The sequence below is a fragment of the Eubalaena glacialis genome, chromosome 4 (genome assembly GCF_028564815.1).
Source record: "Eubalaena glacialis isolate mEubGla1 chromosome 4, mEubGla1.1.hap2.+ XY, whole genome shotgun sequence".
Classification (NCBI taxonomy): domain Eukaryota; kingdom Metazoa; phylum Chordata; class Mammalia; order Artiodactyla; family Balaenidae; genus Eubalaena; species Eubalaena glacialis.
This window is the reverse complement of record NC_083719.1, coordinates 153,138,007-153,157,215: the sequence shown is the minus strand read 5'-3', so window position 1 is coordinate 153,157,215 and position 19,209 is coordinate 153,138,007. Positions and strand designations below refer to the sequence as shown.

The window sequence follows — 19,209 nt, the reverse complement described above, 5'->3', positions numbered from 1 at the left end:
TGTGGGCATCCTTGACTTGTGTGTGCTTCCCTCCCCCAAACTGCCCATAAATTTAGAGAAGAAAAGGCCCCTGCATTCCAAAGAATGTAATGCTGGATAAAGCCATTCCCCACCTCCCTACCCCCCAGTAGAATGAACCATCTGAAAGTTTAAGGTATTACTTAAAAGGTACAGTGTGCTGGTGTTAGGTGACCATATTCTTAGTCCCAATTTTATGTAATGTTGCCCTTTTTAATAAAGTTGTTTTGTGTGTGTGATTTAATTGTATGTTTTTGTAACATTTCTAATAAGGCTCATCCATTAAAAAAGTCTTTGAAACATTATGTTGCAGTTAGGCTTTCCTGTTGCCTGTTTGTATGCTCAGACCATTGGTAAGTAGACTTATACTCTGAGAAACAGGGCCAGGAAGTCGATATGAGGTCATTATGTTGATTTTTTTTTCCCCCTCAATAAAGGTAGCTCAAACAACATTAGAAATTATTATATATGCCTTTAAAATTATGCTCTAGTTGCTTAATTTTTATAAACTTTAGGGTAGAAGTATAATCAAAGTTCTCATTTCTATTTATTATAAAATTGTAGCATTAAAAAATGATGTATCTAAGTTACTTAAGTAACTATGCATACATGTGATCTTTAGTGCCTAATGTGGTATAGATGCTGAGTACTTTGTAAGTTGAAGCTGACAGACCAGAACTGCATTACCTCTTTCCTTATACGATTCTTCTTCGGTGAGCATATCTCCAAAGAAATGAATTAGGTGGTAAATTGGATGGAGTTGGGGAGCTGGTGCTGCTTGGTTAGTTTTTCCTTTGTCCTACCCGAGACATTCCATGGTCATAATGAAGCCCGTGAAAGATGGATGAGTGATACTAGAAAAACAGCTCAACACATGCTTTATTTTGAGTGAACCTTCATAATTGATTTGGTTTGTACAAGAAAACACACTTCTCAGCTCTGGTAAGACATGCAGTGCTATAATGAAAAGAGAGCTCTGGCCTTTGAATCTAGTCATCTGGGTTCTAGTCTTGGCTCTTTTTGACCTTGAGCAAGTCATTTATTCTCGTTAGGTCTTCTGTCAAATAGTAAGGTTGCTCATACCATCTAAGGTCTCTTCCACCTCTAAATTCTCAGACAGTAGAGCAGATATGGGTTTGGTATTGACTGTTGGCATGTTGATGCTCGTACTTTAGGCATTTTAAGCCCCATATCCCTGTTTTTATTTTGGCAGTTAGTTGCCTTAGGGAATATATGTGTGCGTATGTGTATATATAGTGTATTCTAAATTTACGTGAGAATGAAATATTTTACAACTATCCTTTTAGGCTAGCACAATCTGTTACAGAAGGGTTCTGTAGGATCTATTCTTAACTCTTGAAGTGACACAAAAATTTCCCTTTCATGTTCACGATGTTAAGACTCTAATCAATCTAAAATAGGCGCATTATCCCAGTCCTATACCGTGTTTCTTTAAAGTCTTCAGAATTCTTCTGAACAACATTTTTCCCTTTGATTGTGATCTTTTTAGATATTCAGTTTTTTTCCCCTGAATGTTGTGTTAGGAAAACTCTTGGAGTTTTCAGTCTGTTAAAGCTATTATTTCTTGAGTCATATCTCGATATCTACAGTACCTGTGCATTAATGGCCTCTCCTTCCTTCATTTGAGGAGTCCCAATATTAAATCAGTTTTCAAAAGAGGAACCAAAAGCAGGAAAACAATTACAAACATACTTCACTTCGGAGATCATTGTTTTTTACCAATAAAATGTCAAAATGAGTTGCAAAATGCATTCAGTTGTGGAGTAAAAATATTTAAGATTGTGTTTCTTATCGATATTTAGCTCTGAGAAGCAAATGTTTCTTGGGGTTTTTACATGTTAGATCTATTTATTTGTCACATCTTTGGGAAGAAATGTTGAAAGGTTACAAGGAAAGAGAAGATAAGGAGTAGATGAATGTGGTCAAGAGGCTTCTGAGAGGGTGAGTTTTTGGCAAAGTTTTGAAAGTAAATGTGTATTGATAGGGAAAAAAGGGTGTTTTCTGAAATAACTTAGATTTTTTAAAAAAAATTAATTTCTTTATTAATCTTTTGTTTCTTGTATGTTAAACCATGGAATTAAACTTAGTATGGGTGGATGCCTATAATTTAAAGATATAGAAACAAATTTGTGGAATAAGAACTGTTTCCTGTCTTTCTTTTTTTGCCCACACCACATGGCGTGTGGGATCTTAGTTCCTAGACCAGGGTTCAAACCCACGCCCCCTGCATTGGAAGGGTGGCATCTTAACCATTGGACCACCAGGGAAGTCCCTGTTTCCTGTCTTTAAATTTATTGTTAGAGCATAGTAGTTAGTTCCAGATAGTATGATTGATACTGAACATCTCTCTCTTGGTATCAGGAGTCAGAAGATGTGTGAAACGGATAAATTCGAAATTGTCAGAGCATAAAATGTAATCCAATTGAGTATATATATTTTATGACTTATTTCATAATAATTGAAAATGATTGAGTTGGTGCAGACATAGCTACTTACCTGCTAGGCCGATTTCTGTGTTATAAGTATTTTAGAAATACAGGTTTGTGATATCACCTAAAATCAAAGCACAGATCTGGTGAGCAAATTCCTAAAAAATGTACACTGATAAATTCACAGGAAGTACATGATAATCATAGAACAGTTCTTTTTTAAGTTAAGGAAGGTACTTTGTTTTATGGTCTCAGAATGTCAGGTTCTGTTCAGAAATCATGGAAAGAAAAAAGACTTAGTCTGTATATTTTTGCAAAAATGTTTGAAGATTTAAAAATTCATATATACTTCCAAAGTTATTTTTATTTAACAAGCACTTATTTGTAGTTTTATTATATATCTATCATTATTGTAAGTGCTATACAGTGTTAATTTATTAAATCGTCATAACAACCCTAAATGTTTTCATGAAGATAAATATTTCAGGATGATAGTTTAAATGCTTTTGCTAAATTTTCATTTTTTTCCCCAGTTAGTTTATTTAACAAAAGTAACTTAGACAATAAACCACATTTAGTTTAACATGAAACTTTTAACCTCATATTTTGTAGTGAAAATTCTGTACTGCTCAGTGGTTTCACTAAAATAATATTTTATGTTGCAAAGATTTAAGTATTTTTTAAAAATATTTATGTATTTATTTGGTTGTGCTGGATTTTAGCTGCGGCACATGGGCTCCTTAGTTGTGGCATGCATGTGGGATCTAGTTCCCTGACCAGGGCTCGAACCCGGGCTCCCTGCATTGGGAGCACGGAGTCCTAACCAATGTGCAGCCAGGGAATTCCCAAGACTTAAGTATTTTTATAGTGGACATTTGATAGGCAGATATTCTCCATTACATATGTTTGTGATATAGGGAAAGCAGAGACCTAGGCGGAAGTAAAAGTAAGCTTTACTTACATGTCACAAGCATTCATTTTGTCTTATTTACTTTTACACAAAGTAATTACTTTGGAACTGTTGGCAGCATACAGATTTGAAAATGCATTTACAGTAATGATTATCCCTAAGCAGCATAATGTATCATCTGTACTTTTTTTTTTTTTTTTAATTTATTTATTTAGTTTTGGCTGCATTGGGTCTTCGTTGCTGCGTGCGGGCTTTCTCTAGTTGCGGCGAGCGGGGGCTACTCTTCGTTGTGGTGCACGGGCTTCTTATTGCGGTGGCTTCTCTTGTTGCGGAGCACGGGCTCTAGGCGCACGGACTTCAGTAGTTGTGGCACGCGGGCTCAGTAGTTGTGACTCGCGGGCTCTAGAGCGCAGGCTCAGCAGTTGTGGCGCACAGGCTTAGTTGCTCCGCGGCACTTGGGATCTTCCCGGACCAGGGCTCGAACCCGTGTCCCCTGCATTGGCAGGCAGATTCTTAAGCACTGTGCCACCAGGGAAGTCCCATCTATACTTTTTATTTGACTTTATTCTTATGCCTTCTACAGATGGGGGGAGATAAAATAAAGCTGTCATATTTATAAGGAAGGTGCTTTTACTTTTTCCAAAGTATTTTCTACCTTTACTGTGAGCTAGTTTTTCTGTTGGGTTCTTCTCTTTGAGGGCCTTTCAGTTTCCTTTGCTTAAGTACCGAGATCGTGGAGGTTTTGTTGTTGTCTTTGCCTTTGCGTTGCGATTCTTCCACAATGGCAGAATTATATCAACTTTCTCTCTCGTACATTTAATACATATGACATTAGACAGTTCTCTGGAACTATTCAAGTAGACATGAAATTTTATTCAAATAGGTATTTATTTGAGTATTGAATTAGATACCTATTCAAATAGGTATACACTTGTGATGTCTTATCTTCCACTCCCTACTCAGTAAACTAATAGTGAATGTTGTCTTTAAACTGTTTCTGACTCATCTAAAGGTTAATGTAGCAGAAAATAAAATTCACCTTTAATTTTACCTTGTTAGTGGAATCAGTAGGGGGTGGAATGTGATTATCTGACATATTCTGAACACCTTTGGGTGTTCTGAAGGTGAGGGGATGAGACCTGATGTGCTGCCTTGAAATAAGGTGGCCAGATTGGGTGAAGAGAGCATGGTTTACTCCAAGTGTCAAACCAGATACACTTTGCAGCATGAATTGGTCCCGTCATCTTGAAATATAGCCTGGTATAGGATGTAGAGATTGCCTAGGGGCTAGAGTTATTTTGTTTTATTTCTGTTATGAGTAACCCAAATTTCATCTGGCCCTGGGCCAGTGAGGGAGTGGTTGATTTCAGGGATTCTTTAGAACCATTTTGAGAGTAATTTCTTTTAAATTAGTATTCTTCCTGCAATTAAATATAGAACATTGAATTTTGACATACACCCTCTCCCTCCTACCCACTCTGTCATTTATTTCACACCCACTCTTACCCAACACTCCATGGAGCTTCAGTTTTCTTTTTACCTGTTCTTCCATCTGTTTAACAATTTCTTATCTATGGCTCTGTGTAAGATAAGAATGTCTCTGTATGTCAGTATGAAATCAGTGATCATATGCCAGGTAAGTATCTGGGTGCAAAGAAGCTGCATCAGACTCGTTATAGCACTACTTCTACATTCTCTAAGGAGCCATGCTGCCACTTAGAGCAAAAAAGGAGTGGACTCTTACCCTCTTTTTTCTTCTCCTCTTGGATTAAAACTAGAGTAGGGTGTTGTAGTTCTTCTCCTTGTGTTTGGGCACTTCTCCTTTGGCCCAGTATCAAGGATCGCCTGTTCCAATCCTGGTCCCTCCAAAGAGTAAAGCACTACCTCTCTCCCTCATCCCTTTCTAAATTAGCTCCTATATTTGAGTTTCAGAGAAAGATATTCACAGTTCTTAGACTCATGTCCAGAACAGGGTGCTAGAGGAAGCTTTTCTATGATCAGGTTTCCTTGTGGATCTGGTGGTTTGGCTGTTATTCCTTTGGATCCCACAAAGTAGTCTTTTCCCTCTTTGAGATTTCTCAGTTCCTGCTTTCCGGCTTCATATGTTCAAGGGTCCTGAGATTCAAGGACCCTTGAACATACGCCATTTGGTTTCTCCTAGTATCTCACCTCTCTTTTATGCTATCCTTTGACTCTTTTTAAATTCTGCCACTGCTGTCTGATGGAACACTTATTACGATTTTTCTCGGTAATTTAAAAAATTCTCCTTTGGAGAAGGCAGACTGAATGGAAAAGAGCTACTAACTTGTCACTGGAAGATTTGGGTAGAGCCCCCTAATGTCTCCATTTGCTCTTGTAGATCTAAAATAAAATAGGTTAGGGGAATTCAGAATGCAAGAGTTAGCTAGTGGGCCAACTTCCAGCTATAATTTTGATGAAAGAACCAAAGAAGAATGACCAGATAGCTATTAAAACATCTTTTATAAATTTTGGTTTTGATGTCAGCCTTTTATTTTTCTTCTCAGTCGCTTTAGGTCGTAACCAGCCTTTGAAAAAGGAGAAACCCAAATGGAAAAGCGATTATCCCATGACAGATGGACAACTGCGCAGCAAGAGAGATGAATTTTGGGATACTGCACCAGCTTTTGAAGGCCGTAAAGAGATTTGGGATGCCTTGAAGGCTGCAGCACATGCTTTTGAAAGCAATGATCATGAACTGGCACAGGCAATCATTGATGGTGCGAACATAACGTTACCACATGGTAGGTTTGGTTGTTGTCAAGGACAAAGCGGGACATCATCAGCTCCTTTCTAATGGCAAGAAACCAAATGGGAAGTGTTCATTTTCCTGCTATGCATTATTCTAATTTTTTTTTTTTTTTTTTTTTTTTTTTATGTAGCAAAGAGGAACATTCCTCTTTACTTCTTGTATATCTTTTAGCTGGAGATAGGTTTACTCTGTGTGTGTGTGTGTGTGTGTGTGTGTGTGTGTATTTTTTAATATCAAGAAAGAGAACACTTGATAAACCTGTATTTTCTAACTTCCGTCTAATCTAGTTCTCCATCAAGGCCTTTCCCTGCCCCAGTCTTCTAGAGCTTCTAGTGCACTGGTTTCCTGCTAGCACTAGAGAGGTAGTCTCAAATTTAGATCTCAGAAGCCATGGAGACTCAGTGGACACACCTTTAGTCATTATCCTTTCTCATTAAGCCTGTTTTTAACATAATGAGCAAACCTAAACTTAGAAGTGAGTCTCACATATTCTTAAGGACAGTTTTCTATGACTGTATCCCTGAGCTTTATTAGAAACCTCTCTCCTTTGCTTAGGAATGTGACTCTAGGGACCACCATAAGCTTTGAATGTTTCCAGGGACACATGTATGCTGGACTCATGCATATCCTCATGTTTAGTCTCCTTGATTAGAAACAAAAAAGTTTCATGCTATACTAAGATTTAGATGTTAATTTTACAGTATATTCTTATGTTGATTACTATATTTATAAATTGACTTTTCAGTTTTTCAAGTTTATATTTCTCTAAGTTGTCTCTTTAGGCCCGATATAATCCTATATTTCGTTGCATAGTTTACTATTTATTATTATACTTTCATTGTTTTGTTTGCAGTATCTTCCTTTTTTTTTTCTTTTCTTCTTTCCTTTCTTTTTCCCCCCACGGGAATTTTTAGTAAAAGGCGAAAGATTCATACGATCTGAAGAGAAACGTGAGTATCGATCAGTATCTTACTTTGTCTACATTTTCAGAGGAACAGTGATTTTCACTGTTTAATCATCTGCTTTGACTCTTTGTCAAATAAAAGATATTTAACTTAGTATCCTTCCCAGTTTTCCAAATCTCCATTAATTTTCTGAATTAATTGTGCTTCCAAGAAACTTAAAAATATATATTCCATAGCTGTCCTGTTCTTTATTAATAAAACCTTATTAGGATGGGCTTGGGTTAATAACATTGAGCACCCACTGTATATAGATCACTTTTTCTATGGAGGTGTAAAAATGATCCGTCCTACATTTGAAAAATTTATAATAGAATGCAGTTTTAGTATGACTCTTTAGTCCCATTTTCATGGATAGTCTCTGAATTCTTTACCTCTTACATGACTGGAGTGGACATCACCTTGTTCCATTACCTTTCTTAGTTCTATAATTTGTCTTCAAATACTACCTTTATATAATATAAAGGGAAGGGCCTTCCTTTACAGTTAGTTTTATCATCCGTCTCTTTTTACTGCTTACATCCTATATTTTAAAAGCAGAATAGATTGGTATCTGTACAGGCCCGCGAGTGGGGTGGGGGTGGCGTTTATCTGCAATTGTCTTTACTTAGGAACCCAAGGCCCAGAACCTTGGAACTTTGACTTCCTTACTTTGTAGCTGTCATAGTTACCTATGGGAAAATCTAATTTTGTTCTGTACATTATGGCCTTGTTTACAAGTTCATGGAGGCATAACAGCTCTGTTACATTTAAGGTAGGGACCTACGCATATCCTATTAGAAATGCGCTCAGATCTCTAAAAACTCAAGTCCCTCATTTCTGCTTATCTGTGTGAACAGCAAAGTAATGATCCTGGCAGCCCCACCAACCAACAGACTGGGGAGAATTATTCTTGGAAATTTGAGAATATTGGATGAGCCTCTACTTGTCCCCTCTATGTTTAAGGAATATTTTCTGCTTTAGCATGAAAGAATCAAATTGACTTTCCTCAAGCTTTCCTCTTTGAAAGCTCTGTAATAACTTTATGTGTATTAGTATTATTGTCATTGGTACCCTTGATTTCCCTTGTTCATATCTGAAACTTATCAATAATGTTTCTTGGGTGGACTTTTGAATTATATTTCATCAGGTACTCTAACTCACCATCAGTTTATAACTTAGCTATTTAGTTACATGTTTTTACCTAGACCTCAGTGGTATTGGTGAAATCCCTTCCATCTTTTAGGTGTAATTACGTAATTGAAATTTTACTTTGGACACATTTTGTTGTGTTAAACCCTAAACATCCCAAAGTACTTCATATTTTGAGTTTAAAATATTGCATAGGCTTTAGCTCTTGTTTAGCTCAGGCTTTGGTATCAGATCTAGCCTTACTTCCTGCCTCTACTGTATTACTTATAGCTATGTGCCTTTGGGCAAATTGCTTCTTTTCTGTAAGCTTCAGTTCTCTCATCTGTAAAATATGGATTGTAAGTACCTACCTTGTAGGGTGGTTGTATTGATTAAATGTGATTATAAAACATGTAAATTGCTTACCATAGTCCAAAAAACACTTAATAAATAGTAGTGCTGATGATTGTATCTCTTTTTTTTAAATTTTATTTATTTTTTTATACAGCAGGTTCTCATTAGTTATCCATTTTATACATATTAGTGTATACATGTCAATCCCAATCTCCCAATTCATCCCACCACCACCACCGCCCACCTGCCACTTTCCCCCCTTGGTGTCCATACGTCTGTTCTCTACATCTATGTCTCAATTTCTGCCCTGTAAACCGGTTCATCTGTACCATTTTTCTAGGTTCCACATATATGCATTAATATACGATATTTGTTTTTCTCTTTCTGACTTATTTCACTCTGTATGACAGTCTCTAGATCCATCCACGTCTCTACAAATGACCCAATTTCGTTCCTTTTTATGGCTGAGTAATATTCCATTGTATACATGTACCACATCTTCTTTATCCATTCGTCTGTCGATGGGCATTTAGGTTGCTTCCATGTCCTGGCTATTGTAAATAGTGCTGCAGTGAACATTGGGGTACATGTGTCTTTCTGAATTATGGTTTTCTCTGGGTATATGCCCAGTAGTGGGATTGCTGGGTCATATGGTAATTCTGTTTTTAGTTTTTTAAGGAACCTCCATACTGTTCTCCATAGTGGCTGTATCAATTTACATTCCCACCAACAGTGCAAGAGGGTTCCCTTTTCTCCACACCCTCTCCAGCATTTATTGTTTGTAGATTTTCTGATGATGCCCATTCTGACCGGTGTGAGGGTCCTTTCTCTCTCTCTTCTCCTTCTGGGACCCGTATAATGCGAATGTTGTTATGTTTAATGTTGTCCCAGAGGTCTCTTAGGCTGTCTTCATTTCTTTTCATTCTTTTTTCTTTATTCTGTTCCGCAGCAGTGAATTCCACCATTCTGTCTTCCAGGTCACTTATCCGTTTTTCTGCCTCAGTTATTCTGCTATTGATTCCTTCTAGTGTATTTTTCATTTCAGTTATTGTATTGTTCATCTCTGTTTGTTTGTTCTTTAATTCTTCTAGGTCTTTGTTAAACATTTCTTGCATCTTCTCTATCTTTGCCTCCATTCTTTTTCCGAGATCCTGGATCATCTTCACTATCATTATTCTGAATTCTTTTTCTGGAAGGTTGCCTGTCTCCACTTCATTTAATTGTTTTTCTGGGGTTTTATCTTGTTCCTTCATCTGGTACATAGCCCTCTGTCTTTTCATCTCGTCTGTCTTTCTGTGAATGTGGTTTTAGTTCCACAGGCTGCAGGATTGTAGTTCTTCTTGCTTCTGCTGTCTGCCCTCTCGATGATTGTATTTCTTGAACTCTGACATTAACAAGTAAATTCCTTGCACCTAAATCTTAAATTATAGATTTCAATCATTTTCTGGGTGTATTGTCTACTGGTAACATCTTTCTTTGGCTTTTAGGATACCCTTCTTTTGGGCATATGCCTAATGGAATTTTGAGGTTATGTTGATTCAATAGCAACAATAGTGGCAGATTTATTTATTTTAAAATTTTATTTTATTTATTTATTTTTGACTGCGTTTGGTCTTTGTTGCTGTGTGCAGCCTTTCTCTAGTTGCGGTGAGCGGGCTTCTCATTGTGGTGGCTTCTCTTGTTGCAGAGCATGGGCTGTAGGCGCCCAGGCTTCAGCAGTTGTGGCTCGCGGGCTCTACAGCGCAAGTTCAGTAGTTGTGGCGCATGGGCTTAGCAGCTCCGTGGCATGTGGGATTTTCCCTGACCAGGGCTCGAACCCGTGTCCCCTGCATTGGCAGGCAGATTCTTAACCACTGTGCCACCAGGGAAGCCCAGTAGTAGATTTATTAATTAGACACCTAGCAGTGAGGACATTGTTAGTTTAGCATCATCTCACACCTGATGCATGCCCATCCCCTTCATCTCCATCTGTCAGTATTACCCATAAGATTACTGAACTAATCATAGACTGACAGCCTGAAGAGATGCTAGGATATACACTCCTTTCTAAGTTTTCTTCCAAACATCTCCTTTTTTGTTTTCATCTCATCCTCTCTTCCCATAATCTTTTTGTTATCTCAACCTTATTCATATTATCTTCCCAGTATAAATATTATAAAAAAGTTCTTTAAAGCTTGAAAACCATATGAAAATGTCTTTGTAAATGTTGTTTGTATCTGTGTTGTCTGTTATTTTAGATTGTATGCTCGAAGTAAGCAAGGATTATGCCCTTTTTGATTTAAATTGTATTTAGTGTCAGTGTTTTATGCATAAAAATTATGTATTTGTCAATGGCCTTTTTTCTTGTGATGATAGTTACCTTTTCTGTTGTTTCAAGGAAACAACAAAAAACCCTTTTACCCATATTTTCTCTTTCTCTTCTTTCTCTTACAGTGGTTCCCTTGATAATTAATGTGTTTTATCTTAATTCCAGTCAGCAGGTCATATTTATTATATTCCTGCCTTGTCCAAGCACAAAATAATTCTGTGCTCTTTAATTATCTTCTTCTATTAATATCTGTGAGAAGTCTTTAGTTTGTTATTCTCAAATGGCAGTAGGGATTTTTAAGAGGGAAGTTGGTGTCATAACTACCTGGGGATTTTACATATGAACATATATTTTCACTTTGGAAATTATGACTCAGGTAGAGGATGATATGGACATGTGTAATAGTGTACTATTGTGGAAAAAGCTCCCTCAGTGATTCTAATGTCTGCTACTTCTTTTCCACAGCCTCCCCATCCTAGAAGAGCTTTATTTTTCATTACTTACACAGCATTTTTTACTCATGGTCTTAAATTTCTTAAAGAGCTTATTTCCTTTTTCTAATTGAGCGCTATTTTGTCACTACCTAAAATTCCTAAAAACATTCCTAAATACAGTGTTTTGCCTGTGAAACCAGATTATAGATTATGTGGCTTGCCCAAATTAGCATAAACAGGGTGAAAAGAAGGTGGTTTTTATTTTCATTTTTCACAGAGTCTGGTTCATAGTGGCTATTCAGATATTTTCGGTGAGAGCTCGTTCAGAAACAGTATCTGTTTATCTGGTAAAGAGGAGGATTTAATGCTTTTTTAAAATTATTATTCAGAAGATTTAAAAAGATTTTTAAAATTGCCTACTCCTTTCCCTACCTTCCAATTTTCTAGAAAGGTTGTTGTTTATTTCTTTAGCATCTACAATTAATGTGTTTTCCATCTCCCTGCAATTCACATGTAAAAGCTCCCTTCTTAATCTTCCCTGTATAGGAGGAGTAGCTGCTCACTATTACCCAAACACTTAACTTTTCTCATATTTAAAGTCTTAACTCCAAGTTTATTCTTACTTCTCATGGCTAAACGTTACCAGTCATTCAGTTGGACTTTTGAAGGCCATTTTCTTTTGTCCTTTCTCATTCTTCAGGATATGGGAGGTAGAAAATAGTAATTCTTGAAAAAACTTTATTTTTTAGTCACCTTCAAAATCCAGGTGGGAAAGGAGTTGCCCAGAATTCTTTTTTCTTTTTCCTGATCTTTCTTATCTCAGACTATATCAAATGTGAATAAATTAAATTATGTATAATGCAGTTTAAGTTGTTTAAAACTAAGGCACTTATAAATAGCGTAAATAGAGCATTTCTGTGTATAGGAAGCCAACATGATGAAAAGAACTCCTGGTCTGAGAATCAGAAATAATAAAATACTATCAATTCATGTTTTGAGTTGATGTTATTTAATTCTCATGCCTGTGATAATCACCTACAACAGTCCCCATTTTAAACAGATGAGAAAACTGAAGCACAAGGAAGTTACATTATTTTTCCGAGGTAAAAGTCATGAAATTGGGTTTTGAACTCAAGTCCTAGATATAACGGTAACTAAAGCAACTAAGTTACAAGGTCAAGTCATTTCATCTGTGTTTTCTGTAAAGTTACTACACGAGTAATTTTCAATGTTAATTCCATGTGTATCATTTTAGGTCTCTCCCACACTATATAGAATACTTTATTTGTTTTTTTATAAATTTATTTATTTTATTTGTTTATCTTTGGCTACATTGGGTCTTCGCTGCTGCTTGCAGGCTATCTCTAGTTGCGGTGAGCCGGTGCTACTCTTCGTTGCGGTGTGCGTGCTTCTCATTGTGGTGGCTTCTCTTGTTGCAGAGCATGGGCTCTAGGCGCACGGGCTTCAGCAGTTGTGGCTTGCAGGCTCTAGAGCACAGGCTCAGTAGTTGTGGTGCATGCGCTTAGTTGCTCCGTGGCATGTGGGATCTTCCCGGACCAGGGCTCGAAGCCGTGTCCCCTGCATTGGCAGGCGGATTCTCAACCACTGCGCCACCAGGGAAGTCCCTAGAATACTTTAAAATGATATACTTCTATTAATACAAAAGAGAAACAAGTGGATTCTCTCAGACATGGACAGATAGGAAATGCATATGTGTAGGCCTTGTTTCTCTTTAAGTGTGTTAGACGCCCATTAAGAAGCAAGCCATGGGGCTTCCCTGGTGGCGCAGTGGTTAAGAATCTGCCTGCCAATGCAGGGGACACGGCTTCGAGCCCTGGTCCGGGAAGATCCCACATGCCGCGGAGCAACTAAGCCCGTGCGCCACAACTACTGAGCCTGCGCTCTAGAGCCCGCGAGCCACAACTCCTGAAGCCCGGGCGCTTAGAGCCTGTGCTCTGCAACAAGAGAAGCCACCGCAAGAAGCCCGTGCACCGAGACAAAGAGTAGCCCCCGCTTACCACAACTAGAGAAAGCCCGCGCACAGCAACGAAGACCCAACGCAGCCAAAAATAAATAAATAAATAAATTTTGTAAAAAAACCTTTAAAAAAAAAAAAGCAAGCCATGAATTCTGATTCCTTTAAAGGTCCCTATAAGAATTTGTCATTTAATAAACTTAATTCATGAACAAAAAGCTTAAGAACGAAAGCATGAAAATTGTACATACATGAGAGACAGAGGATTTTTATCAGACTTGTGTTTAGAAATGAAATAGGGCCTTAATAAAGGATCTGATGACTGACTAATCATAAATTAAATGTTATATCCTTTTCCTCTCTCTATCCTCAACGAAACAAAAATGATTTGGAGTTACACAGTGTAGCTTTATCCACTCCTCGGCTGCTGTCACCCTTTTTCTTCAGGTAGAGCAACAAAGGGCCTAAAATAGCGGAGGTGGGAGTTTGTTCCTGAGTCAGTAGGCTTGTCTCTGAAGAAGACCTCCTTTCTTTGCCATTCTGGGTGCTGGGGGTGGATGGAAAGCAGGGTTTCTGATGTGGTCCCAGGAAGTGTACTGCACCGACTTCCACTTCTGTAAAGCCACGTCAGCTAAATAAACCAGTGCCCGAGTGCTGCTGGTCTGTTCCTCTGTTCCTTTTAAAGAGCTGGAATTAAAGATCAGTGTCCCGTTAGAAATGTGGCCAAATGTTACACAAGCTGTTAATCATGGTCTAACCATAGTAAGACTTTGGTAATACATCCAAACTAAGCCACTTTTCACCTGTGCTTGCTAGAAGAGATGATAGACTTGGTACTTCTGAATCCCAGTCTTAATAGCTAATTTGGTGGGATGAGACAACTGAACCTGCTTCTCCTAAAGCCTGACTATCAGACATAAGCTTAATATAATTCCCAGCAAAGTGTTTGCATGAGAGAGCCTGTAATTTGTTAGTCCTGAAAGACGGCTCATAATACCTGGATGAAGGGTAATTTCGATGGCCCTTTTGACATTATTGTGAGGTTTGTAAAGGACCCCATAAAGCAGTGGACTCAAACATTATGAAACTTTGATCCTTTGTGATATTGCTATTGGTGAGCTTTCCTCCATAAGTCTGGTTCTGAGATTTAAAACTTGTATGAAAAGGGAACTGACATTACTGAGTGTTTTCAATGGATTTATTATATGTACTAGTCAATTTTGCATGTGTTTTATTATTTAATCCTTACAACTACTTTGTGAGGTAGATAGTATAGTCCTTGAGGAAACGGACTGAATATGTCCAAGATTAGGATTCAAATTAAAATTTGGGTGCGATGGCTCCAAAGCCACTGTTCTTCTATCAGATTTACTGCTTCTCCAGTCTTCTGTTCCTCTGTCAGGCTCAACAGTGGGCTGCCTGAGTCATAGGTCTAACCCACTGTTTCTTCCCTTCCCATTCTTTCTGTTATTTCAGTGTTCTTTACCTTTTTAGCTGTGTCCAACTCACTTATGTGTTTAGGTCTTCTGTTGTCTTAGGAAGTCATGTTTTATGAAGAGTTCATGCCTTCTGGATCAGTTAGAAAAGTGAAGTCGAGAATAAAGATGTCCTTTCTCATCCTTGGAAGAAACCCCCAATGTGACAAAAGCCTTGCAGTTCTAGGATATTGCTTTCCTAATTTCTTAATTAATTTTGGGAGGACCGTTTTCTATATCAGATTGCTAGTATGTTTTAAATATTAAATGTTTTCAACTCTGTTGAGGTATATTGAAGAACACCAAACAGCACATATTTAAAGTGTACAGTTTGGTCAGCTTTGACATGTAAACACCCATGAAACCATCACTACAATCAAGGTAACATTTTAATATCCTCAAAAGTTTCCTTACATAAAAATTGATTTTTAACTTTTGCAGATTTGTTCGTGTAGCTCTGCAAGTCTCACGTGGTAAGAATTTTAAGACTGAGCTGCAGTCTTGCAGGAGTGAACATAGAGGGAAAGCCAGTGAGGCCTTTGGATGCTTCAAAAGACGTCTTTCTTTTTAACCTGAAAGACTACTTGAGAAAGAATAAAGTGTTAGACGTTCTGGCATTTAGTAAAGCTATTTTTATTATTTGGTATATAATTTAGTCTTATCTTTATAAGTTTCTTGTGAAATATTTTGAAGCCTAATTAAAAACAGCCATAGAAAAGAGTTGACCAAGGAAAATAGAACATCTGAGTCAGTCATCTAGATAGAAGATAAATAAAAACAACTTCAAAAAATTATGTATGAAATCAGAACAGAAGGTAGTCTTGGCAGCTTTCTTCCTACCCTGGGGAGCTTTCAGGGCTTCCTGACCTGGGGAAGCAGTGGCCTGGCAATCATTTATCCTGGTGGCCATCTGTCTCTGCTAGGACTTGAGTGAGGCCTATAATGGGTTTTTGAGAAGGGGAAAAAAAGACAAGTGTACTTAGGTGAGCAATCTAAGCAAGCCTGGCTGGAACGTCTTTAGAACTAGTGAAGAATTATTAGATGAACTGCACCGTCAGTGGCCAGTGGGTGATGATTAAAAACCTTTTGTAAATTGCAAATGCAAACGTAGCTAGGAGTGATTTTTGGAAATGTAAAAAAATCCTTATGTTATCAACTTTTAGAGTGGTTCCTTCCCTTCTGTGTTTAAATACAGTGTTTCTTTAAGCAAAACTCTGTCTTCTAACCATGCCCTGTTTTTTACACATTGCTCTCAAATATCATAGATGAGACAGTGATAGTAATAGGTCCGTTTTGTCACTACACGTGGTGGCTTCGCAGCACTGAAACTTCTTAGTCACCACTTTCTTTTGCCTTATCTTCCAGATCCTTCTTTGACCTGTCACTAACATCACTGGCAAACGTATTGTTGGGCTGCGTTTGGAGTGTTGGTTTCTTGCTCCTTGTGATTCACATTTGGTTCTTCATCCCTCTTGTATTTGTCCTCTGCCTTTTTCCAAGCACATTTCCTCCTCCCCTTAACCATATCATTAACCTGGGAGTCTTGTAGAGCTGTCACAAGCCCTATAGCCTTATCCCTATGTTACACATTTACTTCTTCAGGAATCAGATTATTTTACTGTGTTACTTAACTATCTCTGACCCTGGGCAAGCTACCTCTCTCTTCTTCAATTTTCCCATTTGTAAAATGAGTATGATAGACTTACTTTAGAGGGCTGTTGTGAGGATTAAGTGTTAATGTATGTAAAGTGCTGAGACAGAGCTAGTAAGCCCTCTTTAAGTGTTTGCTTTTATGTTTAAACTTACACATTCGAGATTATTACTCTACAAACTGCTTTTACCCTTTTCCCAATATGCTTCTTCAGTTACCTTCAGATAACTCAATTGAAGTATCTCCCTGAACCTGAAGCAGTTAAGAATCCAAGCAGAGGGCTTCCCTGGTGGCACAGTGGTTGAGAATCCGCCTGCCAGTGCAGGGGACATGGGTTTGATCCCTGGTCCAGAAAGATCCCACATGCCGCAGACAGCTAAGCCTGTGTGTCACAACTACTGAGCCAGCGCTCTAGAGCCTGCAAGCCACAACTACTGAGCCCGTGTGCCACAACTACTGAAGCCTGCGCACCTAGAGCCTGTGCTCCGCAACAAGAGAAGCCACCGCAATGAGAATGCTGCGCACCGCAACGAAGAGTAGCCTCCGCTTGCCACAACTAGAGAAAGCCCGCGTGCAGCAACGAAGACCCAACGCAGCCAAAAATAAATACATAAATAAATAAATTAAAAAAAAAAAAAAAAGAAAGAATCCGAGTAGAGAATCTTGTAACCCTAAATTCTCTGTCACTCTCATTTCCTGGTTAGGTGATTCGCCTTTCATAACCTATCATTAGGTCTCGCCCCTTACCACCAATTCTCTCAGATCCATTTCTTTCCATTGTTAGTCAGCCAGTCATTTTAGCAGGGCCCCCTGATTCCAGTCAGTCACTCTCCCTTCATGCAAATAATAAAATAATCTTTAGGCTTTGTCTTCTTCACTAGCATAACCCTAGCACCTGAAACATTGCTTGGCATATAATAGGCACTCAATATTTGTTGGATGAATGACTCATGGACCTATATTAGCCACATGTACCTATACTAGCCTCCTCTAGAAATTTCCTAGAGTATTAAGTCTAAACTCCTGAACCCTCCTATCAGGTTTTCACTATTGCTCTCTGCTTAGTAATTTCACACCATCGATTGTGTATTCCACCTCAGCAGAGCCACTTGTTATTCCCTACTTATCTTGTACTAATTCTTTTTTTAAAAAAATATTTATTTATTTGGTTGCACTGGGTCTTAGTTGTGGCAAGTGGGCTCCTTAGTTGTGGCTCGAGGGCTCCTCAGTTGTGGCATGCGAACTCTTAGTTGCAGCCTGTGGGATCTAGTTCCCTGGCCAGGGATTGAACCTGGGCCCCCTGCATTGGGAGTGCGGAGTCTCAACCACTGTACCACCAGCGAAGTCCCTCTTGTACTAATTCTTGTTTCCATATCATTCATATTTCTTGGGATGCCCTACATTTGTATTGTGTCATGCCCAGAACACACTATTTCTACAGAATTTTTCCTTCTTGGCTCTACCAACTCTAGTCACATTTCTGTTGTGTGATATCTCAGCTCCTATGTTTGATTTTCAGTGTATCAATTTGTATTTAAATCTTTGGTGGGTATGCTGTGTCTGCTCACCTTGATTATAAGCTCCTGGGGGTCAAGGACAGTCTTGGCTCTCTTGTAACCTTCTCTACTTAGTGCCAGTGACATATCCTACAGACTTCCAGGTGTTTAGTAAGTGTTCATGCAGCAACTCTGGAACGCGAGAATTGTTTTCTAGTGATCTTTATTAAGTCCTAAAGAGATTGTGTGATAGAGACCACTATTAGCAGAGCAGTTTTGTCTTTAATAAAGAGATATGGGGCCATAAAGTGGTGGAGGATTTAGGAGTATATTATTCAAAAGAGTTTGAGCCTGCAGAGGAGTCATTTTGCTCTGAATAGGTAATTTTGGGGTAATATTCAGCTCTGGGCTATATTGATTATTTTTATTGATACTTTATGATCCCAGATATTTAATTTGGGGAGAGGGTAACCCATAAAACTGCAGCCTAAAAATGTAATTAAATAATATTTGACTTCATGGCCTGAATTCTTCCCCTATTTAGTTTTTCGTTTAATCTAAAACTAGAGCATATTTATAACTCAAGATTACAGTATAATTTGACTGGTAGGAGTGAGGAAAGGAATAAACCAGAAAACTTCATGTTAAATAAATTGCAAGTTACCTTTCCCCAAAATATTGGAATATGGGAGCTTCTAAGCAATAGAGTCTGGATAGCTGATTTCCAGCCTCATAGTTGGGAGGCTGCCTGAGCTAGAATAAGAAGGTATGCCATCTTCAGCTGTACCTCTTCAATGGAGTTTTTATTCTCACCCATTTGAGTCTGAAAACTGAACCCCTGACTTGCTGGGCTGAAGGGCAGAAGGGGAAAGACTCAGCTTTCTACTGTGATGAAAGAGTGAGTATTCAGATCTAGGAAGAGCCAAAGTGCCTGTTAGATTGTACATTTGTTTAAGCTTGGCATGCACTGCTGTTTCAGCACTGCGCTAGAGGCTGCCATGGCACCTCTCGTCCCGGTTTCTAGGGACGCTAAAAATACAGGCTGTCTTTCGGTCAAGACATTGTTCTGCCTGTAGTTTGACAGCTTTGGTTTGCACTTTTATTTTCTATCTCTTGTGGTGCATGAAAATGAAGCAGCATGTGCAAACCTGGAAGTCACTTTAGAGGTCATGTTTATCCTGCCTCATTTTGCTGATTGAGAGAAGTGTTACAGGTTAAAGAATGTTGCTCAAGGTTGTACACCTAGTTAATAACAAGGATGGGAATATCATCTTGGTCTCCTGATTCCAAAGGTAA

General features: G+C 38.3%; 1 protein-coding gene and 1 pseudogene across 2 annotated transcripts in view; one reads left to right on the top strand and one right to left on the bottom strand.

Annotated features, from left to right (window-relative positions):
* Positions 1-19,209, top strand: part of UBTD2 (ubiquitin domain containing 2) — a 57,935-nt gene that overhangs the window by 36,504 nt on the left and 2,222 nt on the right. For both annotated transcript variants that reach the window (XM_061188472.1, XM_061188471.1), the window contains exon 2: positions 5,904-6,140. In XM_061188472.1, coding sequence (XP_061044455.1) covers positions 5,966-6,140 — 175 coding nt within the window. In that variant the 5' untranslated portion in view covers positions 5,904-5,965. The remainder of the gene's footprint in view (positions 1-5,903; positions 6,141-19,209) is intronic.
* LOC133091641 (U5 spliceosomal RNA) lies at positions 7,040-7,097 on the bottom strand (annotated as a pseudogene).